This window comes from Rhinolophus sinicus, chromosome 10 (genome assembly GCF_057876585.1).
Source record: "Rhinolophus sinicus isolate RSI-liver-muscle chromosome 10, RSI-T2T, whole genome shotgun sequence".
Taxonomy (NCBI): domain Eukaryota; kingdom Metazoa; phylum Chordata; class Mammalia; order Chiroptera; family Rhinolophidae; genus Rhinolophus; species Rhinolophus sinicus.
The window spans coordinates 11465840-11485802 of NC_142510.1; the positions used below are offsets into that span (position 1 = coordinate 11465840).

Below are 19963 nucleotides of genomic sequence, written 5' to 3' on the forward strand. Positions count from 1 at the left end.
CAATAACCCTATTCCACCAGCTTCCTGCAGCTTTCCTTTTGTTTGGCACACAGATCGGAAAGGGACGTAAGAACTAGAATCCTACACAGAAGCTGGTTCCTGCACTAACCCCCCTGTATCCTGGACATTGGCCAATCTATGCCCAAAGAGCCCCAATGTAAATGGAACATTCTGGGGGAAAAAAAAAAAAAAGGAAACAATGAAAGATAACCAGACTTTGGAAGCAGTGAATGAACATCGATTTTCTGAAGCTAATGGAACCATGAAAACCTCGAGTCAGACCAAAGTAAGACATCAGCCACAACACCAATACAGGCATGACGTTAGATAAGAGCAAATTCCAACTGCAGCCATTGCTCCCACAAAAATCCCCTGAGGGACTGGAGCAGTTTCTTAACCCGCAACGTACCACACATGTTATTGGTGACGAGGGCACCAGGCCTGAGCATAAGGCCAACAGAGATGCCAGATCATGTTTTCCTGGTAACCAGGCAACCTCCCAGAACTCCATCTTTGTTCTGAGGGAAGTGACCTCTTGGCCCCGGAGGTTGATTGCCACTCACTGTACCAGAGAGGCTTTGATCACACGGAAAGCATCAAAATCTATTAGGCATACAGAGATTGGGCAGCCACTCTAATGTCCCCAATGAGGAGTTTTTCCATTTCTTCCTTTTTTACATGTTTTTAAATTATCAGATATCTGCACACTGGTTTGGAGCAGCAAATTAATATTTTTTTTTTCTCTTTAGACTGCAATGTCGATATGGAAATACCATATCCAAAGACAAATTAACATGCATTCCTTACAACACTGTACTAATTATCTCGGGGACCAGTACCTCCCCTAGGTTAGAAACTTCAGCCCCAATTCAGGGTTGGAACATGCATTTCTTTCTGAGAAGCAATAATTTGTATGCTGTTGAGAAGGTAGAGACAAGGGTGGGAGGGTCACGTGTAATCTGAAAATCCAGCCTTGAAACCTTCTTTGCTCCATCCCTCCCCTGCTCCAGCACCACAAAGGTGGCTAGGAGGATACTGCTTGAAACAGAAAAAGCGGGAGTTACATGCCTATTTAACGGTAAACCCAATAGATCTGAACAGAATGCCCGCCAAACAGCCCCCGCCTTTACACTTACAAAATCTCACAATTTTCAGGAAATGCTGCAGTCTGAACTTCAAAGGCTTTACAAGACAGACGTAGCATGTAGGGAATTAGACGTAAAATTTCCTTTATTATTGGGAACAAAAGCTGTGGGTCTAATCTCCTGTGTGATACAAGCTTTAGCTGATCAGGGTTACACTCAGTCATTCTGATATAGCAAACAGCGAATACACCACCTCTTTTATTTCTTCCCATTCCCTCCTTCTTCTCTCCACTCGCATATGCAAATTCCACAGCGGTGGGGGAGTCATGCAATACCACTGAGGGCAAAAGAATTTCCTTTGATCAACCTCTCCTGGGCCTGGAGTCCCACAGCCGCCAATTCTACCTGCCCCTTTATTATATTTGATACATCAAATCATCCTCCACGACTCTCAGAAGCAGAATCCATTAAGAAATGGGGGTTTGAAAATTAATTTGGGGAACGTACAGAGGGATAGTGGATGCGGGGAGGGGGGTTCACACAGTGTGAGGGATATAAATGATAAACGTCTAAGTTTTGCTTTGTCTTGTGCACCTGAAACTAATAAAAAAAATAATAATAATATAATAAGAGCTGAAAAAAAAAATTTAACCAGCTTTCACATCATCTTTAGGACAAAACATTACAAATAAAGTACTAATAAACAAACAAACAAACAAAAAAAAACAAAAAAAAATTCTGAAACCTAGGAGGAGCTACGTCTTGAAAAAAATAAATATTTCCTTTAGTGAGCCTTTCCGAATTTTGATATTTGTTGTTGAATGATTACAGATTTATTCCTAAAGCAAGTTGTTCACCGACCGAACTATTGGCAAGGAGAGCTATGTCAGAGATTGTATGGAGGTGCTGTGTACCATCGCTAATGCACGATATAAAATAAGAGTTGGGGAAATTGGACCCAATACTGCTGGCTTCACCGAAAATGAGGTCCTTATGCACGACGAGTAAGGCAGACGGCAGAAAGTGCTTACTTGCTAAAAACAAATGAAACGTCTAAAATGTACCCTAGGACGGAAACATACGGTAGTCCATCCTCAAGTACAGAATTTCGTTCTTGCAGTAATTTTTACATAGTAGTAACGCATTCTGGCTCAAAAGGCGCAAAATGAATTGTTCTTACAGGCCTCAAGAAATAAGTGGTCTCACCAACTGATCTGTTTCCTGCCATTTCTTGCTACTTTTCAGGGTCATGTGACTGAGAGAGGGGGACAAAAATGTCTCCTAGTGAGAAAGACTTAGGGAACAAGAGGAAAACAAAAGCACATTTAACCCCCAGCCAGTAACAGCACGGTTAACCCATCCACACTCACACATTTCAGATGTTCTTTGTGGTGGTGGGGGGCCGGGGAGGGGGGTTCTACCAGCAATCCCTCCTCTCATCTCTGAATCCAATGGAATCTTACAGAAAAGAAAGACCCAGACAGGCAGCAAAGTGTTTGTGGGAACTTCAGGCTGGCAGAAGAGAGCTTTCCACCGTGAACACGATCAAAGAAATGGATGCATTTATGTAATGAATGTTCAAAAGCGGTTGGTACTTACTGAACACTGAGCCCGATCAAGGAAACTGTAAGTGCCACTTGCATGAGTTCTCTGAGCAGTTTCCTAGGAAAGAAGAGAGGGAAGCCTTTAGCATCGAGGAATGCATTCTGGAATTGTGTCTGCATCGTTTTTGTCAGAATAATCTCATGTTAACCGCTAAAATAGGTTCTTGACCACGCTGTGAATTTAACAATGAGTGGTGAAAATGACTAGCATCAAGTCTGTAAATATATTTTCATGGAATGCTTTTACACTCCGGTTGGGAAGATGTCCCTATTTTCTCTACTGCAGAAGAGGAAACTGAGGTTCCGACAGCTCAAGCAAGTCTGCCTGGAGGTAAAGGAGCCTGGATTTGAACTTGGGCTGATGGATACCAAGTTTAGAACCACTCTGCTGTACAGTAAGACCTCACTTAACACTGTTAATAGGTTCTGCTACCTCAAGCGAAACAACATATAAGGAAACCAATTTTACCACAGGCGAGTTGATATAAACAAATTCCCACAGCATCTCATCAACATTATAACAGAATAACATTATTCGAAGACCTGCTGTACTCTTGTGTTACACAGTGAGCTCTGTCATAGGATAGGTACAAGGAAAGTCTGGAGGACAAGCTTTCAGAAATACTATTGTGGATTTTCCTGTCTAGAGCTAAGTGGAATGAAATCAACTCTAAATTTCCTTTTAAATCTAGAACTCCGAGATTCTGTAATGCCCAATCCTGTGACAGCTAAAGTTCATTTGCAATGAGTAAAATTGTGACAGAAGGTGCCCCATCAATAAATTTCATACACGTGGCTATCACCATCCAATCAGAAGGAGGAAGACTCATTTTCATTAATATTTAAATAAACCAAACATTGCCTGAACTGCAAATGACCATTATAATCTCATATAATACAGTGAGTTGGGGAGAGGTCAACACCCGAGAAAAGTCAAGATTCGGTAATAGACCTGAAAGATATAGATGGCGTCCTGTGCCCAAGACAGTTGACCCTGACCTGCTTCCTCCCTGGGACAAACCTACGTAGCCCAAATGAGACTGGTCTGCAGCATTCTAGAATCTCGATCGAGCGTTCTTTCCGTTACTCCCATAAAGGGGTGCTACAACTTATAAGCCAACTCAATGCAATTCAAGTTTCAGAGCTTAATTATTCTTTGTGGTTATCTATTTAGAAAATGTGTCCCCCCTTTCTTAACATGACGGACCTTTTTTGTTTTGGTTTGTTTTAACTTCACATTTGTTGTATTTTTTGGTGTTGATAAATTATAATGTCTGAGAACATCAAGTGGTTCCAAAATATTGGAAAGAGAGACCTCTGTCTGGAGAGGCCTGAGAGTGTACACAACTGCGAAGTGGTGAGGCTGGTAGCGACAGTGCTCATCCATCCACCCATCTATCCGTCCGTCTGTCCGTCCGTCCATCCGTCCGTCCACCCATCCATCCATCCATCCATCCATCCATCCATCCATCCATCGACCCACCCACCCATCCATCCATCCATCCATCCATCCATTCATCCATCCATCGACCCATCCATCCATCCATCCATCCATCCATCCATCCATCCATCCATCCATCCTTCCTTCCTTCCTTCCATCCATCCATCCATCCATCCATCCATCCATCCATCCATCCATCCATCCTTCCTTCCTTCCTTCCTTCCTTCCTTCCTTCCATCCATGCATCCATCCATCCTTCCATCCATCCATCCATCCATCCATCCATCCATCCATCCATCCATCCACCTGTCCGTCCGTCCCTCCGTCCGTCCCTCCGTTCATCTGTCCGACCATCCATCCGTCCGTCCGTCCATCCATCCATCCACCCATCCATCCACCCATCCATCCATCCACCCATCCATCCATCCATCCATCCACCCATCCACCCACCCATTCCACTTATCCATGGCTCCACTACCTACTAGTTTTATGACCATGAACAAGTCACCTTTCTTTGTCTCGGATTCCTCATCGATAAAATGGAAATAAATATAATACCTACCTCAACAAATTGAGGTGAGTATTAAGGGTGAATATTTGTAAAGTACTTGACATTGTCCTTGGCACAAAGTCAATGCTGTTTAAAGGGGATTAGTTATTAGCCTTTTTCTATCCCAGGCACTGTCCCCGTGGTACCTACAGCTCAGTGGGGGGAGACAAAGCACAGTCAGGGATGTTGGAGAGGCTTTGCCAAGGACGTGACAATAAAGCTGAAATTGTAAAGACAATAGAAGAATGTAACCAGGTGAGGAGAAAGAGCACGATTTGGGAAGAAAAGTTAGAACAGTTAGGAAATACAGTCAAATTATATGTTTATCTTCTATGAATTCTCTATAGAGAATTATCTGTGTTGTCGCTTTCTTCTTCTTCTTCTCGCCATCGTCATCATCATTGAAATACAGCAGCAGTAAGAGTTTATTGAATCCGTCGTATATCATAGGTTTTGTCTTTAAATCTACACGCATCCTCTTATTTATTAAAAATGACAGCTCCTATAGTCAGAGTCGACCTTCTTACCTCCTGTTCTTCCCCCTTTCCAGTCCCTTCCTCCAACCCGATACCTGTTCACATACGCAAAGATAAAAGACACAGGCTGTCACACCTCCAATCCTTTGGTGACATCTTTCTTCCTCAACTGCCCATCACCCGGGCCAATCTGACCTCACTCTTCAAGTTGAACCCAAGTGTGAACTTCTCTCCAAAGCTTTCACTGACCCTTTCATTTCTGCTGGACTGAATTGTTTTCAGTGGCCTTTCATATAGCCTTGCCTCCTAACAAGAATATATGCTCTCTCTAACCCATTGTAGACTCGGCCTGCCCAGGCTGTGAACTCCTGGGAGGTAAGGACAATGTTTTATTCAACTCAGTAGCCTTATCACCTGGCCCAGCACCCAGCCACTTAGCAGCTGCTCGTGACACTGGGTAGCGTAAGAAGCATTCCTCGTTGACCTAAAGTGTTACAGCACCAAGGAAGGGCACGGAACTTCATTCCAGAAAGAGGCTTTCTCTGAGCATCATGGCCTGCTCTGACGCTCTCAAACTTGGTGTCCAGATGACAATGTTAATTTCATGTTCATATCAGCTTTACGTCCACACCCACACCTTTCTATCTGTTTTTAATCCAACCTGCAGTTGCCATGAATTTTAAACCTAGTCCCCTTTACGCTAATAAGAATCTGTCAAATCCTCCAGGTGGGTGGTTTTATAAAAACAAACCAAGGCTGAGAACCGTTGTTACAAGGTGGTAATGGAAACAGTCATTAGCAATGGCAGCAGACAGCATGAAAAATCAAAGATGTTTTCTAGAGTTCCAGAGGAGTGATGCAGTTAAAAAAAATAAATAAATAAAAATACTAAGGTCATCCTGAGTTTACAATTCCTCTTGCAGATTCCCTGAAGAGCAATTTGCAACCAGGGGAAAACTTGGGCCCCAGTGGATTGGACGGAATTGTCACCATCCTGAGGCTGCTGGAGCTAAAAAAGCTGCAAGTGAAGGAAAGGCAGAAGGACAGGGAACAGAGTCAGGCAGAGTGGAGGGGAATGCTCACGCGGTCTGTCCGAATGGATGCAGAAAATCACGCACCGATTACTTCCAAATCACTGAAGTCGATGACCCTGGGCCTGCAGTGTAAGTTTCTACCTCAGACTCCAAACAGGGCCGGCGAATGCAACAATTCTACTCTCACAGGCTCTGCCATGGGCAGCCGCACAGCTTTCCTCACACAGAGGACCGCAAGGGGCTGCTGAGATCTTCCCTGTCTCCAGGCTACACCTTTCTTCCCTCCACGGAGCTGGCAGAGCAATCTTTACAGAATGTGAACGTGCCCATGTGACTTAACCGTTTAAGCCCTCTATCGATGGCTTCCCATTCTATGCAGGACAGAGCCAAGCCCTGTGACACAGCCTGTCATCCCACATGGCGTGGTTCTGCTCGCAGCTCCAGCCTTTTTTATTAGGGGGGTGGGCACCCCGTCCCTCTGGACCCCTGTACCAGCCCCAGTGACCTTCCAGTTCTGGGTCATACTTTACCCGCCACGAGCCACAGGGAAGCTGTATCAGCTGTGCCTTTGACCTGGGGATGGTCTTAACACTGTCACCTCACATTCATTCTTACTTCCTGCCGGAAAACCCCTACTACTGGTCTCAGGAACCCACTATCTTTCCTTCATGGCACATATCACAGCTTTCATTAACCGTCAGTCACAGAGGATTTGATTGAAGTCTGCCTGTTTCACCAGTATGTTAGCTCCGCGAGGCCAGGGGCTGGCTCTGTGTGCTCACCATGTTAATTCTAGCTCTGACCACACTGCCTGCAGAGGAGGCATTTGATAAACACTTGCTGAAGGAAGGAAATACGGAAGGGCGGGAGGGAGAGGGGACAGAAGGGAGGAAGGAAGAACAGGAGGGAGGACAGATAAGCTTACTCACCCCGTTGCTAACTTCAGACACACTTCAGGTGACTATGCAGCTCTTTTAAGAGTTATATTCCCCCCCGGCCCCCCCTGCAATTCCCTGTTCCTGGCCTAGTCACCCCAGAAATCATCTGTACAACACGGTCCTGGCTCCATTAGGGCTGTGTCGAGCGAGGATGAAACCCTATCTCCAACGTCTTCCAGGAATTTGGAAGGCACTGCGAAGTGTCCACGAGCTCCCACAACTGAGCAGTCGGCAATGTGGAGTCACCGTTCCCTGCCACGTGTTCAGAGAAGGAGCGAGGAAGCCAGGCTTTGGAGCCAGAAGTACGGCGCAGAGAGCACAGGCAAGAGTGGAGGGACCGTGGAGAAGGGGAAGCTGCTGCGGGGGTAGGGGCCACCTTGTGACCTGCTCACGTGGTGATGCAAGATGGAGGTCCCTCAGGGGACAGAGCCTCTCCTGCCTCCCAGAGCTGAGACTCCTCCTGTGCTGTGTAATGAGTATCCCTCCCCACCTTTTTTTGAGCTACTCTGAGTGGGTTTCTGTTGCTCGCCAGGAAAAGAGCTGCTAGTCAGACACTGGTCTGAAAGGTGGTACCTCACCCAGCTGGGGGAGGGGCGTCCTCTACCAGCCTTGCATTCAGAAAAGCCCGCTGTATTTGGACCACATCGATGATTGTGATGGGGGACACTCTCTCCAAGTGTCTCGGAGTTTCACTGTCCTTGAAAGGGGCCTGAAGCCACATCGGCACAGAATAAGGCAGCCAGTCCCATACGGACTCACCATGTGCCATTTGGCAATGGCGGAGTGTGGACAGACTGGTGCCGATCACACCTGCGATGGGAGGACAGCAAGCCAGGGTAGGACGTGCACTGCAGCCCCAAGGAAACCCAGTGACTCTCGGCCTGTAGCACAAGACTGCTGACCAGTGACCACTACTGCGGTTGCATGATGAGATCGGCTGCACTGGGCCAGGCGAATGACTGTGTGTCTGTGGATTTGCTACGGATTTAAGTCCCCTGAGCTCCAGACTCAGAACCAGCACGTCACCTCCCTGTAAGTGTGTGGCTTGTTTTCTAAGGAGAGCCGTGGTCGAGCACGCCACGTCCCCCCGTGACCACACAGTGGTATTCCACGCAGCAAGGATGGTTCGGGGCCTGTTAGTTGTTTTCCACGTCATCTGTTTCTGCATCCTACCCATTCCCACGTCAGCTGCCAGTTTCTGGGTTGAGTATTTCCAAAATATCCCTCTTTTCTGCCCCTTGTATTTGGTCAATGTAAGTGACTGAGCGGAACAAGATCAAAATCCAAGAGCCAAGAGTTCTAAACTCAAACCGAACGGCCCACACTCTGGTTCCCCTGCCTGGTAAGCATGTACGTATCCTTCTTTGCCTGCCTGGGAAACATGGATGTATTCTTGATCCTTGGGAAGCCCTTCCTGACCGCTAGCTGACCTCCCCATGCACAGGGGAAGCCCCCATTTCCCCACACTCGGAATCCCATCAGTCCCTGAGCACTCACTTTGTCTCTATGTACTTGGTCAACAACAGTCTTTCCAATAAAGTCCGAGGGTCCTTTGCAAAATCTTGCCAATAGGTGAAACTATCCAGATAACCTGTGATGGCAGAGCCGGCATACTAGTGGCCACCATCACCCCTGGCACATAGTAGGTTCCAGATTTTTCAGAAATCACGTAAGGTGTCTGAAAACGAAGAATGAATGGGGTTCTTCCCATCCTGATGACCTACAACCGTAGTTGCTACTCCAAGGCTTACATTTGACTGGTCATAGTGTTGAAATGCAATAAGCATCCACGAATCTGCCTGCTGCATTTAATTTGCCTGCACTCACCCACCCACCCAGCAAGGGCGCGGGTACAGGGCCTGTGATTCTCCACGGAAAGATTGTTCCCAGCCTCCCTCCCTATGGAAACCAACTTCTACTCGAAGCTCCGGGGAGTTTGGAGAAACTAACGATATTACACCCCACATGCCACCCTCCTCTGAGGTTTATTGTTGGTGTGTTTAATTTCCTGTCTTGGCCTTACAGGAGATTTCTAATGTTTGGGCTGTGGGGTATGTCCTGATTAAAAATAATCCTTCCAATTACGGGCTGGCATGAGCCTCCTGTCACACGCACTCTGCCACCAGCCTCTGCTTCCCTGTCAGCAATAATTGTGTCTGCACTGCCTAACTGTAAATGAAAACCCAGGGGCCACGTTTGGGTCCCTGGTTCCTGGGCCGCAACGGATCTTTTAATTTGCACTGTCTGTCAAAAAGACTCGGCTGTGCGTACTCCAAAGAAATCCTTAGACTCTCAGATTCAAGGCCAGAGAGAGCAAAGTCATCAAGGCCTTCTCGGTGATATTGTATTTGAACCCGCCAGAGACAACAGGGCATATATGAGGCAACGAGGCTCTTGTTATTCTGCTCCAAACTTTAGCTAGACCCGGTATGAAAAGGGAAGCTGAACTCTAGGGAAATTTCAAGGTGTATTTATATTATTTTTTTCCACCAAGTACATAAGACATTGAATTCAAAGCATGTGATAGTAACTCTGTGAGAGGAAATATACACATGAGACCTGATTATTTCAATCTCTATAAAGGTAAAAGTTTCTGGGTATCGAGTGAGGGAAAAGAGGCATGTGCTGTCAGCTGGAAAACATCATCAAGTTCTTGTGGAACCGGGGGGGAGGTGTCCCTATGGCTGGGCCCAGACTAGGCCCTTGAAATATGGCGTAGAGTCAAAAAAGTATCCCTTGGGGACCCACGCAGAGCGAAGGGGAGAGAGCACGCAGAGCTCGACACCCGGATTCCACAGCGCAGGCTTGACTGTTATCCACTCCAGATGTGCTGCTTACCCTCCTGCACTGAGGATGAGTGGGAGACACAGATGTGTCTTCCCAAGGAAGTGCCCCACGGGCCGAGCCTAGCTTCGGTGCGTTTCTGTGAATGACTGCATACGAGGTGTGACAATTAAGTTGGTGAACTTGCTGCAACGATGTTGCTCACCTTTTTTGATATCAGAAGGATCATTCATTATGAATTTGTACCAACTGGGCAAACAGTGAACCAAGTTTACTATTTGGAAGTGCTGAAAAGGCTGCGTGAAAAAGTGAGACGACCTGAACTTTTCGCCAACAATTCCTGGCTCTTGCATCACAACAATGCACCAGCTCACACGGCACTATCTGTGAGGGAGCTTTTAGCCAGTAAACAAATAACTGTATTGGAAGACACTCTCCCTACTCACCTGATCTGGCCCCCAGTGACTTCTTTCTTTACCCGAAGATAAAGGAAATATTGAAAGGAAGACATTTTGATGACATTCAGGACATCAAGGGTAATACAACGACAACTCTGATGGCCATTCCAGAAAAAGAGTTCCAACGTTGCTTTGAAGGGTGGACTAGGCACTGGCGTCGGTGCACAGCTTCCCAAGGGGAGTACTTTGAAGGTGACCGTAGTGATATTCAGCAATGAGGTATGTGGTACTTTTTCTAGGACGAGTTCGCAAACTTAATTGTCAGACCTCCTATGTTTCAATGACTGAGTTGTCCAAGTCAAGACCCATTCCCGGCCACGCGGGCAGGCTGCTGACGCCCAGGCAGCTGTGCCCAGGAAGCCTTCCATCGGGATCAGACATCGGCAAACTATGGACCGAGGCAAACAAATCCAACACAGGGTCTTGTACATAAAGTTTTACTGGGACACAGTCACGCTCCTTTACCTGTGTGCTACGTATGGCCGGGTTCCTGCTGCAACACAGCTGTGTAGTTATGACAGATTCCACAGCTCACAAACCCAGACACATGTACGACTTGGCCCTTTATAGAAAAGAAGATTGCTGTCCCTTGATATGAAGGCTGACAGAGATTCACATGGAAGTTCACACAGATCTAAATAAATAAGTAACAACTCTTGTGACCCAATACTGAGCATGTGCCATGGACCAGGCGTTTACTTACAAAACCCCCTCCAGGCACAACATCTCTTATTTCCCTTTTCATGATGATGAGCTAGGCATTTAAGAACGTCAACTGTAATTGGAAAACAAATTACTTAGTTAATTATTAATTTTTTAAAAAAGCATCTGAAAGAACTTGCCCCAGAGCTTAGCACTAGTTATCAGCAAAGCCAGGACCCAGATCCACTTCTGTGTGGCTCTCGAGTTCACACTTTCAACCAGTATCCGGTGTACCGATTGTTTCTTAAAAACACAGATGTTGTCTAGTTTGGCCTTTTGGGTGGGGCCTTGTGGCTCCGTTCTAGCGAGAAGGGAGGGGGTGAGTATCAGCTTCACATCTCAGTTTCCCTGAACTAGTTGCCTTTACCAGTCTCTCCACAAACCTAGAGAAGTCCACACTTCTACTGTTTAAAGGTGGGTGAGGGGGGACTTCCTGGGACCTGTGATGTTTCCTTAGAGGGACCAGGGGTCAGTGCCAAGTAAATCAGAGAAAGGGGAGATCCTTCATTCCTGCAGAATCTTAGATTGCATGATAAACGACTGGCGGAAATGGATAAAACTCCTGGCTGATCACTGGAGTTGCACAAAATCGTCTGCAAGACGAAAGTGCTTCTTCCTGTCATAGACATGGCGAGTGAGTTCTATCCATCAAGAAAAATGAGGCTTCTCAGCAAATGCTCCTGAGTTCACGTGCACTGACTGTACCCAGATCCATCAGTGTCTGGAGCGGGCCCGGCACACACTTGGCATTAAGGAGATCAAAGGATTTCATCTGCGTAGAAACCACCCAACTCCTCACATAAAGAACTTAAGATGGAGAGAGAGGCCCGACCTCTGCAGAAATGTGACACAAGAAGCTCTGCTACTTCCAATGGAGGGAAATGACAACAGAGAGGGATCAGTGTCACCTGCAATCACCAGGCTCCAGAAGCGGGACTTGAAGAGAAAGGTGCCCGTCCCACAATGGTTTGTCCCCCATGTGGTTTCAACTCTCAGCTCCAAGACCCCGTGCTTAGCAGAGCTTCCCGGGTCCTCCTGTGATAAATCCAGGGCGCGCTAGCTTTGGTCACCTTTATCTCGGCTATCACGACACAGCAGATCATACCCATTTGATTAGCATCTGCCTCTCCTGCTAGAATAAAGCCCCCATGAGGACTCGGACCTTGAGGGTTTTGTTTCCCCCACCAAGTGCTTTGCACCTAACATGATATCCGGAATAACAGTTGTGCCGAATGGAGGAATGGATGCGTAAATAGTTCTTGAATGAAACTCTAGGCTCCGGCATCCAAAGGGTCTCAATCTGTGACCCAGGTGTTCTTCACTACCCACCCTGCTCTGTAAGCTCTTTCTTTATGCCCAACGTCCCCATCTACCAGCTTTGTATAGGTCAGTGAGGGGACAGATCGCAGTATCTGCAGAGACAAATTTATATGTGAAGGAAGCACTTTGACTTTGGGAGTTGACCCACCTGGGTACAGGTCCTGGTTTCAACACTTTCCAGCTTTTTGACCCTGACTAGATTGCGTTATATCTCTGGGACTCAGACAGAAACGGTGGAAATGAAAATTATTCTTAGCAGATTCTTACCACAACTAAATGAGACAACACGGTAAATGGGTTTAGAGTATTACAACCGTGGGAGTTCACAGAGCTGTACCTACTTTAACCATATTTACATCCTCCTCCTATGCGGAAGACAATCTTAAGAAACAAGGACCATAACGTGAACTAGGACCATTTGTGACAATATGGATGGATCTTGCGATTATTATGCTAAGCGAAATAAGTCAGACAGAAAAAGTCGAGAACCGTATGATTTCACCTATATGTGGTATAAAAAACTGAAAACAACAAAAGAACAAGACAAACAAATGAGAAACAAAAACTCATAGACACAGACAATACTTTAGTGGTTACCAGAGGGTAACGGGGGAGGGGGGTGGGAGATGAGGGTAAGGGGGATCAAATATATGGTGATGGAAGGAGAACTGACTCTGGGTGGTGAACACACAATGGGATTTATAGAGGATGTAATACAGAATTGTGCACCTGAAATCTATGTAATTTTACTAACAATTGTCACGCCAATAAAATTTAATAATAAAATAAACAAGGAAAAGTGATGGAAAATATTGTTATTTAAAGGAACTCAGTGAATATCTATTTGGGACAGATACGGATGTACATACATATGTATTTATAAAAACAGTAACAATAACAGGGGAATAATAATCATAACAATAATCAGCCAGCTCTTCCTCGGTGCCGTACAGTGTGATCAACAATTTGCACGCAGCATTTCACTGAATTCTCATTGAATCCCTAGGCTGTGGGTATCATTACCTCTAATTTTCCGATGAAGCATGATATTCAGAGAGGTTAAGTATTTGTGCAAATTCCCACAGAGACACTAGCACTTCCACCCTGATCTGAATGGTGATTGCATTATATTCACTCTCAGAAAGAATATTCCCATCCCAGGTAGACACCACGTGCTTATGACTGCCCAGAAAACGGCCTGGGGTGACCTATCAATGTGCTTTTACAAGAGATGAGCTTGGATGTGTCACGACGCCATCATCAGCTCTCACACACAGAGGAAGCTTCTATACAATGGATCGTCTTTTCCCAAGCAATTCCCTTTGGCTATTATCCATCATCTCACTACTTCTCTTGATCTTTGTCGTTGGAGAGAGAAATTGTGCAGGTATGAGTGATAGGTTTACAAAGGGAGGCCTCTCACACATAGTGATTCTAAATAACAGTCTCTTCCCCTGAACATCAAGCACTGTTCCCAGCCCCTGGACTCCCCTTATCGGGCATAGGGCGCCAGGGGAAAATCCTCCCCACGATTCTAACTGTCCTCCTTCCATGACACCTGGTAGGTTGGGGAGCTCAACCAAGCAGTTTCTGAAGTGAAATGGAGAATGGATACAGCAATCAGAATGTTGGCAAGAGGTTGAGATACAGGCAGATTTATTGAGCTGGGATACAAAGCACATCATTGGGAATGCATGATGCTTTTGTTCATTAATCATCTTTTACTTTGAATCTATTTCTCAATGAAAAGTAGCTTTCCATTTCTATTACCAAGATGAATGTGTCAACAATACACCACAGCATAAACCAGACTGCAGTGGAGAAGGGAAAAAAAAGAGACAAACAATAAAAACAAAAGGAAAGACAAAAATAAAAACCCTCAGTACATACTATGATATATTTGTTCAGATTACTGCTTTATTTACACCACTGAGAACACTTTGTTTTTGAGTTTCATAACTCATTGCTCTATAAAACAAAGGAAACTAGCTAGGAGCACCCACTGCAACATGAAGGAAAAAAACATACCATAAAGAAAACCCATCCTCTACCCCGTAAGTTTCAACTTAAAATAAAAAAAAAAGCTATTTAATATGTGTTGGACTCCAGAGTACCTTATTACCTTATTTAATTCAGACCGGGAAGCTGTCTCAGAATAAAAATGGCACTCAAGTGATAGGAACTAAGCTAGGAAATGTGGACATCCCATTTTCTTCAGAGAGATAATCAGCTTATCAGAATTCATTTCAACCTAAGAAAGGTCTCCTATATACACAATGGAATACTATTTGGCGGTAAGAAAAGATGAAATAGGACCATTTGTGACAACATGGATGGATCTTGAGATTAAAATGCTGAGCGAAATAAGTCAGACAGAAAAAGTAGAGAACCCTATGATTTCACTGATATGTGGTATATAAAACTGAAAACAATAGAACAAGACAAACAAATGAAGGAACAAAAACTCGTAGACATAGACAATAGTTTAGGGGTTACCAGAGGGTAAGGAGGGTGGGGGCCTCTAGAAGTGGGTAAACGGGGTCTAATATATGGTGATGGAAAGAGAACAGACTCTGGGTGGTGAACACATAATGTGAGATATAGCTAATGTATTACGGAATTGTACACCTGAAATCTATGTAACTTTACTAACAATTGTCGCCCCAATAAACTTTAATTAAAAAAAAAATAAGATCTCATGACTACACTGAAAATTCAAGCCGGCCTCATCATCTCATGAATGTAATCTCAAAGAAACGGTAAAACTATCAAGGCAAACTTGGTGCCTTGTATATCTTTATGTATAAGAACCATAAGTATCAGATCACGACAGAATCACTGTGGCTGCGTCTGCTCCCAAGCACGGGAGAGATCTCTGTATAAAACACATGCAGGTCCTTTGCCAATCAAACCATTATTTTTTTTCCCCTGAGTCATGGAGGGTAGTTGTCAAAGACGCATTGCTGCACATTTTACATCTAAAAATTGAGTATTCTGCAAAATAGGAGGCTTTAAAAAATGGTTTCCTAAATTAGTCCCTGACAGGGGTATGGGTTTTAAGCCCATTCTTGCTGTCAACTAGCTGTTTGGCCTTGCTTAGGTGACTCGACTCTCTCTGAACCTCAGTTTGCTTGTTTGCACAGAAAGGGGCGGTCCCTTTCTGTTTCAAACTGCTCTTTTCTTTTAATTCCTCCAGATGAACTAAGTCACGTGCATTCTCAAAAGAACGAAAATCAATGACAGCAATAGCCATAGATACCCTGAAAATATGTATGCAAGTCTCCACAAGAGTCAAGACCAAGAATACAGTGTGTGCCTCTTGGGAGAAAACTTCTCCCAACCTTCTCCCGTTTCAAAAAAGAAAAAAATAGGGGTGGCCGGTTAGCTCAGTTGGTTAGAGTGTGGTGCTAATAACACCGAGATTGCCGGTGCGATCCCCGCATGGGCCACTGTGAGCTGTGCCCTCCTTAAATAAATAAAAATAAAGTGAGGAAAAAAAGAAAGAAAAAATAAATCAACAAAAATAGAGAAAACCCATTTAGGCAGAAGAGAATATCTAATTTTAAAAGAAACACAATGAGTCTCAGGATAGAAAATTGCCCATAGTCAGGTTGTCATGTTCAGCAAAGAACCACCAAGCCATTTGGTCCAATGTTCCAGAACAAAAAAGACAATGAGGCGAAGGAAAGATAGCTGGGCAGACAGGTGGATCGATACAGCATTCAACATCTCCGTGTGGGAGAAAGGAAAAATCATAAAACTAAACCAAAGTCATGAAAAGTTTGGGAAATGTGCTAAGGGCCACATCCGGCAACTATCAAAGTTACGTTTAATGTCGGACCTCATCCGAACTTGTTTTGGTTGCTATTTTCTTTACAACATGATTTCTAGTACATGATAAATATTATAGATGCAGCCACAAGAAACACAGGAAGTTTTGAGAAAAAAAAATTTGCTTCCTCAGTGTTGTCACGAGAAGCAATAACACAGAATGGTAAGGAGTCAAGACCGACCATATTTCCCCCAAAATAAGATCTAGCTGGACAATCAGCTCTAATGCGTCTTTTGGAGCAAAAATTAATATAAGACCCGGTCTTATTTTACTATAAGACCGGGTATAATATAACATAATACCGGATCTTATATTGATTTTTGCTCCAAAAGACGCATTAGAGCTGATTGTCCAGCTCAGTCTTATTTTCGGGGGAACACGGGATAGTCAGCAAAACCTCGTTCTGGTTTTTTCTGTGCTTGATGATGGGAGGCTTGTGGACCTCTCTGAACCTTAGCATCTTCTTCTGGCCAGTGGCTAGCAGTCTCTACATACCAGGACGGCTCTGAGAATTAAAGGAAATAATGCATGTAAAATGCTTAACCAAAGGCTTACACATACGTCTTTGATAAAGTTTAGAACTTCCATGATGTGAAGATCATGGCTTGGTCTCAGATGGAGTAGGCACTGGCATTTCTAGAGCAGTTACTAAATTCCAGACACTGTCCTAAACATTATAATATTTTTTTCATTACAGAATCTTCACAACAACATGATGAGTTACTTTTACTCACTTCTTCGGGACCTAGGTCTCACGATGCTCCAACTTACCCTAAAATGCTTCAACCTTTCACAAAAATGATATAAACATCTATTAATAAAGGTACTTACTTTAATAGGATCCATGGCATTTCATAAGAAAATAGTCCTTAATCCTAAAGCAAACTCCTACCCAAGCAATTGAAAAAAAAATTAACTTAATTTCCACCATGGTCTACAGCCTTCGATACCATGGGACACCCATCAAAAATATCGAGTTCATGTATATGAAACTCTGAGTTTCCACATGGATTTGGAGTCTGGATGTGCATACTTTCTTTCAGATTTGACATATGCAGGTATCTTAAATAAGTAAGTCTACAACTTAAAGAAGGAAAAGAAAAAAAAAATCTGCATTCCAGAGTTCCCAGGTTCTATTTCTAATCCTCAAGGATTTTTTCAATGACAGTTCAGAGGAAGTCAATGTTTTTAAAAGGAACACAGTGTGCGTTACTTTCGTTCACTTTAATGGGTGCATCTACTCATTAATCCACGCGGCACTTTTGGAGCTACCACTTTGTGAAAACCATCAAAGTATGGTGCCAGGTACCATTCGGGATTCAGAGATGAATGCAACACTCCATTTTCTAAACGAGCTCACATTAATAAGAGTTGATACAAAGCAACAGTCAAACCAGGTTCCAAGCAGAGACACTGAGGGGACACATTCTGACTTGGGGGAGGGGTGGTGACAACGGAAACATATGATTAAAGCGACAACTGAGATGATTCATGGAGAATAATTAGGTTTTGTTTGTTCAACAGTCAGAGGAGGAGGGCATGAAGAATTGGACAAATTGCCACTTAAAGAAAGACTATGGCTAACCAGGTAGAGGCACGAGACTCCATGGCGTATCGGAGAACCCTGAGCAGTCTTTGGGACCGATCCTGGAAAGACGAGACCTGGAAAGAGGGCTTCACGGGCCATCCCTCGTAACAGCACCCAGGTGAGGCACTTCCAATGTGCCAGGCACTGTGATTAATGCTTTGCAGACACTAACCAAGAGCTGAGCCTGTTTAATAACTCTGTGAGGTAGGTCTTTCCAATGCCAGCTTTACAGCTGAGGAAACGGGTCTCAGAGAAACTGGTGGCTGAAAGCCACTTGGGTAATATGAAGCAGAGCCATGACCTTAACCAAGACCCATCAGACTGCAAAGGCCATGAGCCGCTATAAATAACTGAGTGCGCACTTTGACCGGCAGTCATTAAGGATCCACAAAGGATGTCAGAGGAAAGATATGACATGTTCTGACCTGCATTTTAGGAGAATAATTGGCCGTAGGGCAGAGACTGGACTAGAGGTGACAGAGGTGATGGAGGCTCAGGGGGCTACTACTGAAAAATGCAGTCTCTGAGGCCACTTCATCTGGTGGCTTATTTGCACTTCACCATTTGCTGGCTTTGTGACTCTGGGCAAGTCAGCTCAACCTCTCCAAGCCTCAATTTCTATATCTGTGATTCGGGAATCACAGTAATACCACTCATTTCAAGAGGGTTGTTTTGAGGAACACACAAATTAATGTAGAGTTTTTAGATCTGCCTGGGTGATCGTAGCCACTTAACAATGACGTTAGTTAGTTAGTTAGTTAGTTAGTTAGTTAGTTAGTTAGTTAGTTAGTTCATCATCTCCAGAGGAAGATAGCCCTGAAGAGGAAAAAGAGGAAATGGGTCAGTCCATTCAGATGAGCCCGTGGAAGTATCAAACGCTTCAGACACTTGCATTTTCTTTTTCTGGTTGTTACTCTTCATTCTGACCCTCCCTTTTGAAGCCATCACCCCAGATGCCCTGGCCCACACTGTGTTCACTCCAAATCAAACTGTGTGTTACAACAGACTCTCCTTACCTGGGCACAAAGACAGGGGTGCCAGAGATGAAGACCAAGCCAATGGGCCCAGGTCCCCCTTTTGTTTTCCACCCACTGCTGCCAAGGCTGCCCTGTGCCCTCCCAGGGCAACCCTTTGGGCTCTTAAGCTCCGACTTAACTATGTGGGGAATGCCATGTCATCCATGAACCAAAACAGGCTGGAATTCCAAATTCTCCGTGAACTCCTGAAGGACAACATGATCCATTTATAACACATATCGGACTGCGTCGACACCCCACAAACATGTGAATGTGCCACCATGTTTCATTTCAATGGCTCGCCTTTGGGAAACTCTCTAGCGATGGCCTGTAGTTCCTGAACCCTGCGTGGCCCATGAACACTAAGCATATTTTTCCTTTTCAATAAGCACTCCTGCCAACCCAGGAGGAAAGTCTCGGGGAATCACATGTGTGTAACGCGGTAACTGAACCCACTAAGGTCTGTTTAGCGAGGGGCCAAGTTCCAGACACTTTGCAGTTGCATTCAATGTGACTTGAAAAGGAATTATCAGGCCTGAACAGCTGTCACACTCTGATTATTCTGCAAACCCTGAAGACAAAACCCAAATGTGTCAAATAACTTGTTTTCTACATCTAAGGGATGCACTGTTTACCTGGGGTGCAGAATGGGAGGTACCTGGGGGGCTCAGAGTGATCGGGGCATGAGTGACATCAGTTCCATCAGTGTGATGGAAACTATGGGACCATCTAGCAACGGCACATAGTGAGCACACCATGCAGAATTGCGTAGTAAACAGTAATTTAATCATTTTCATGTTACAGATGAGGAAACCGAGACTCAGAGAAGTCCTATAATATGCCCCAGGTCACCATAATGGCAAGTCACCAGTAAGTGGTGAGGGTGGGATTTAAGCCACCATCCGACAGCAGATCCACGGGTGTTCCCACTACGCCCTCTTAGTGGTCACCCACTTCTGGGCTTCCTCTCGGCAGGAAGATCTAACCACTAAACATTCAGTGCCATGCAGTGTACTAAATGTTCTTAACATATCACCCCATCCCCTAATGCAATCACCACAGTAATCTATGAGGCAGGAACTGCTTTCATACCCATTGACCAGATATGCAAAGTGAGGCTTTGAGGGAAAAGGTT

The 19963-nt window shown here is 44.8% G+C and overlaps 1 protein-coding gene across 31 annotated transcripts in view; it reads right to left on the reverse strand.

Annotated features, from left to right (window-relative positions):
- RBFOX1 (RNA binding fox-1 homolog 1) overlaps positions 1-19963 on the reverse strand; it is a 2003336-nt gene that overhangs the window by 1163186 nt on the left and 820187 nt on the right. For all 31 annotated transcript variants that reach the window (XR_016022576.1, XR_016022577.1, XM_074323048.2 and 28 more), the window contains one exon: positions 2685-2747. Coding sequence is in view for 28 of the 31 variants with exons in the window: in XM_074323048.2 (XP_074179149.2) it covers positions 2685-2747 (63 nt within the window). In the remaining 3 variants the exon portion in view is untranslated. The remainder of the gene's footprint in view (positions 1-2684; positions 2748-19963) is intronic.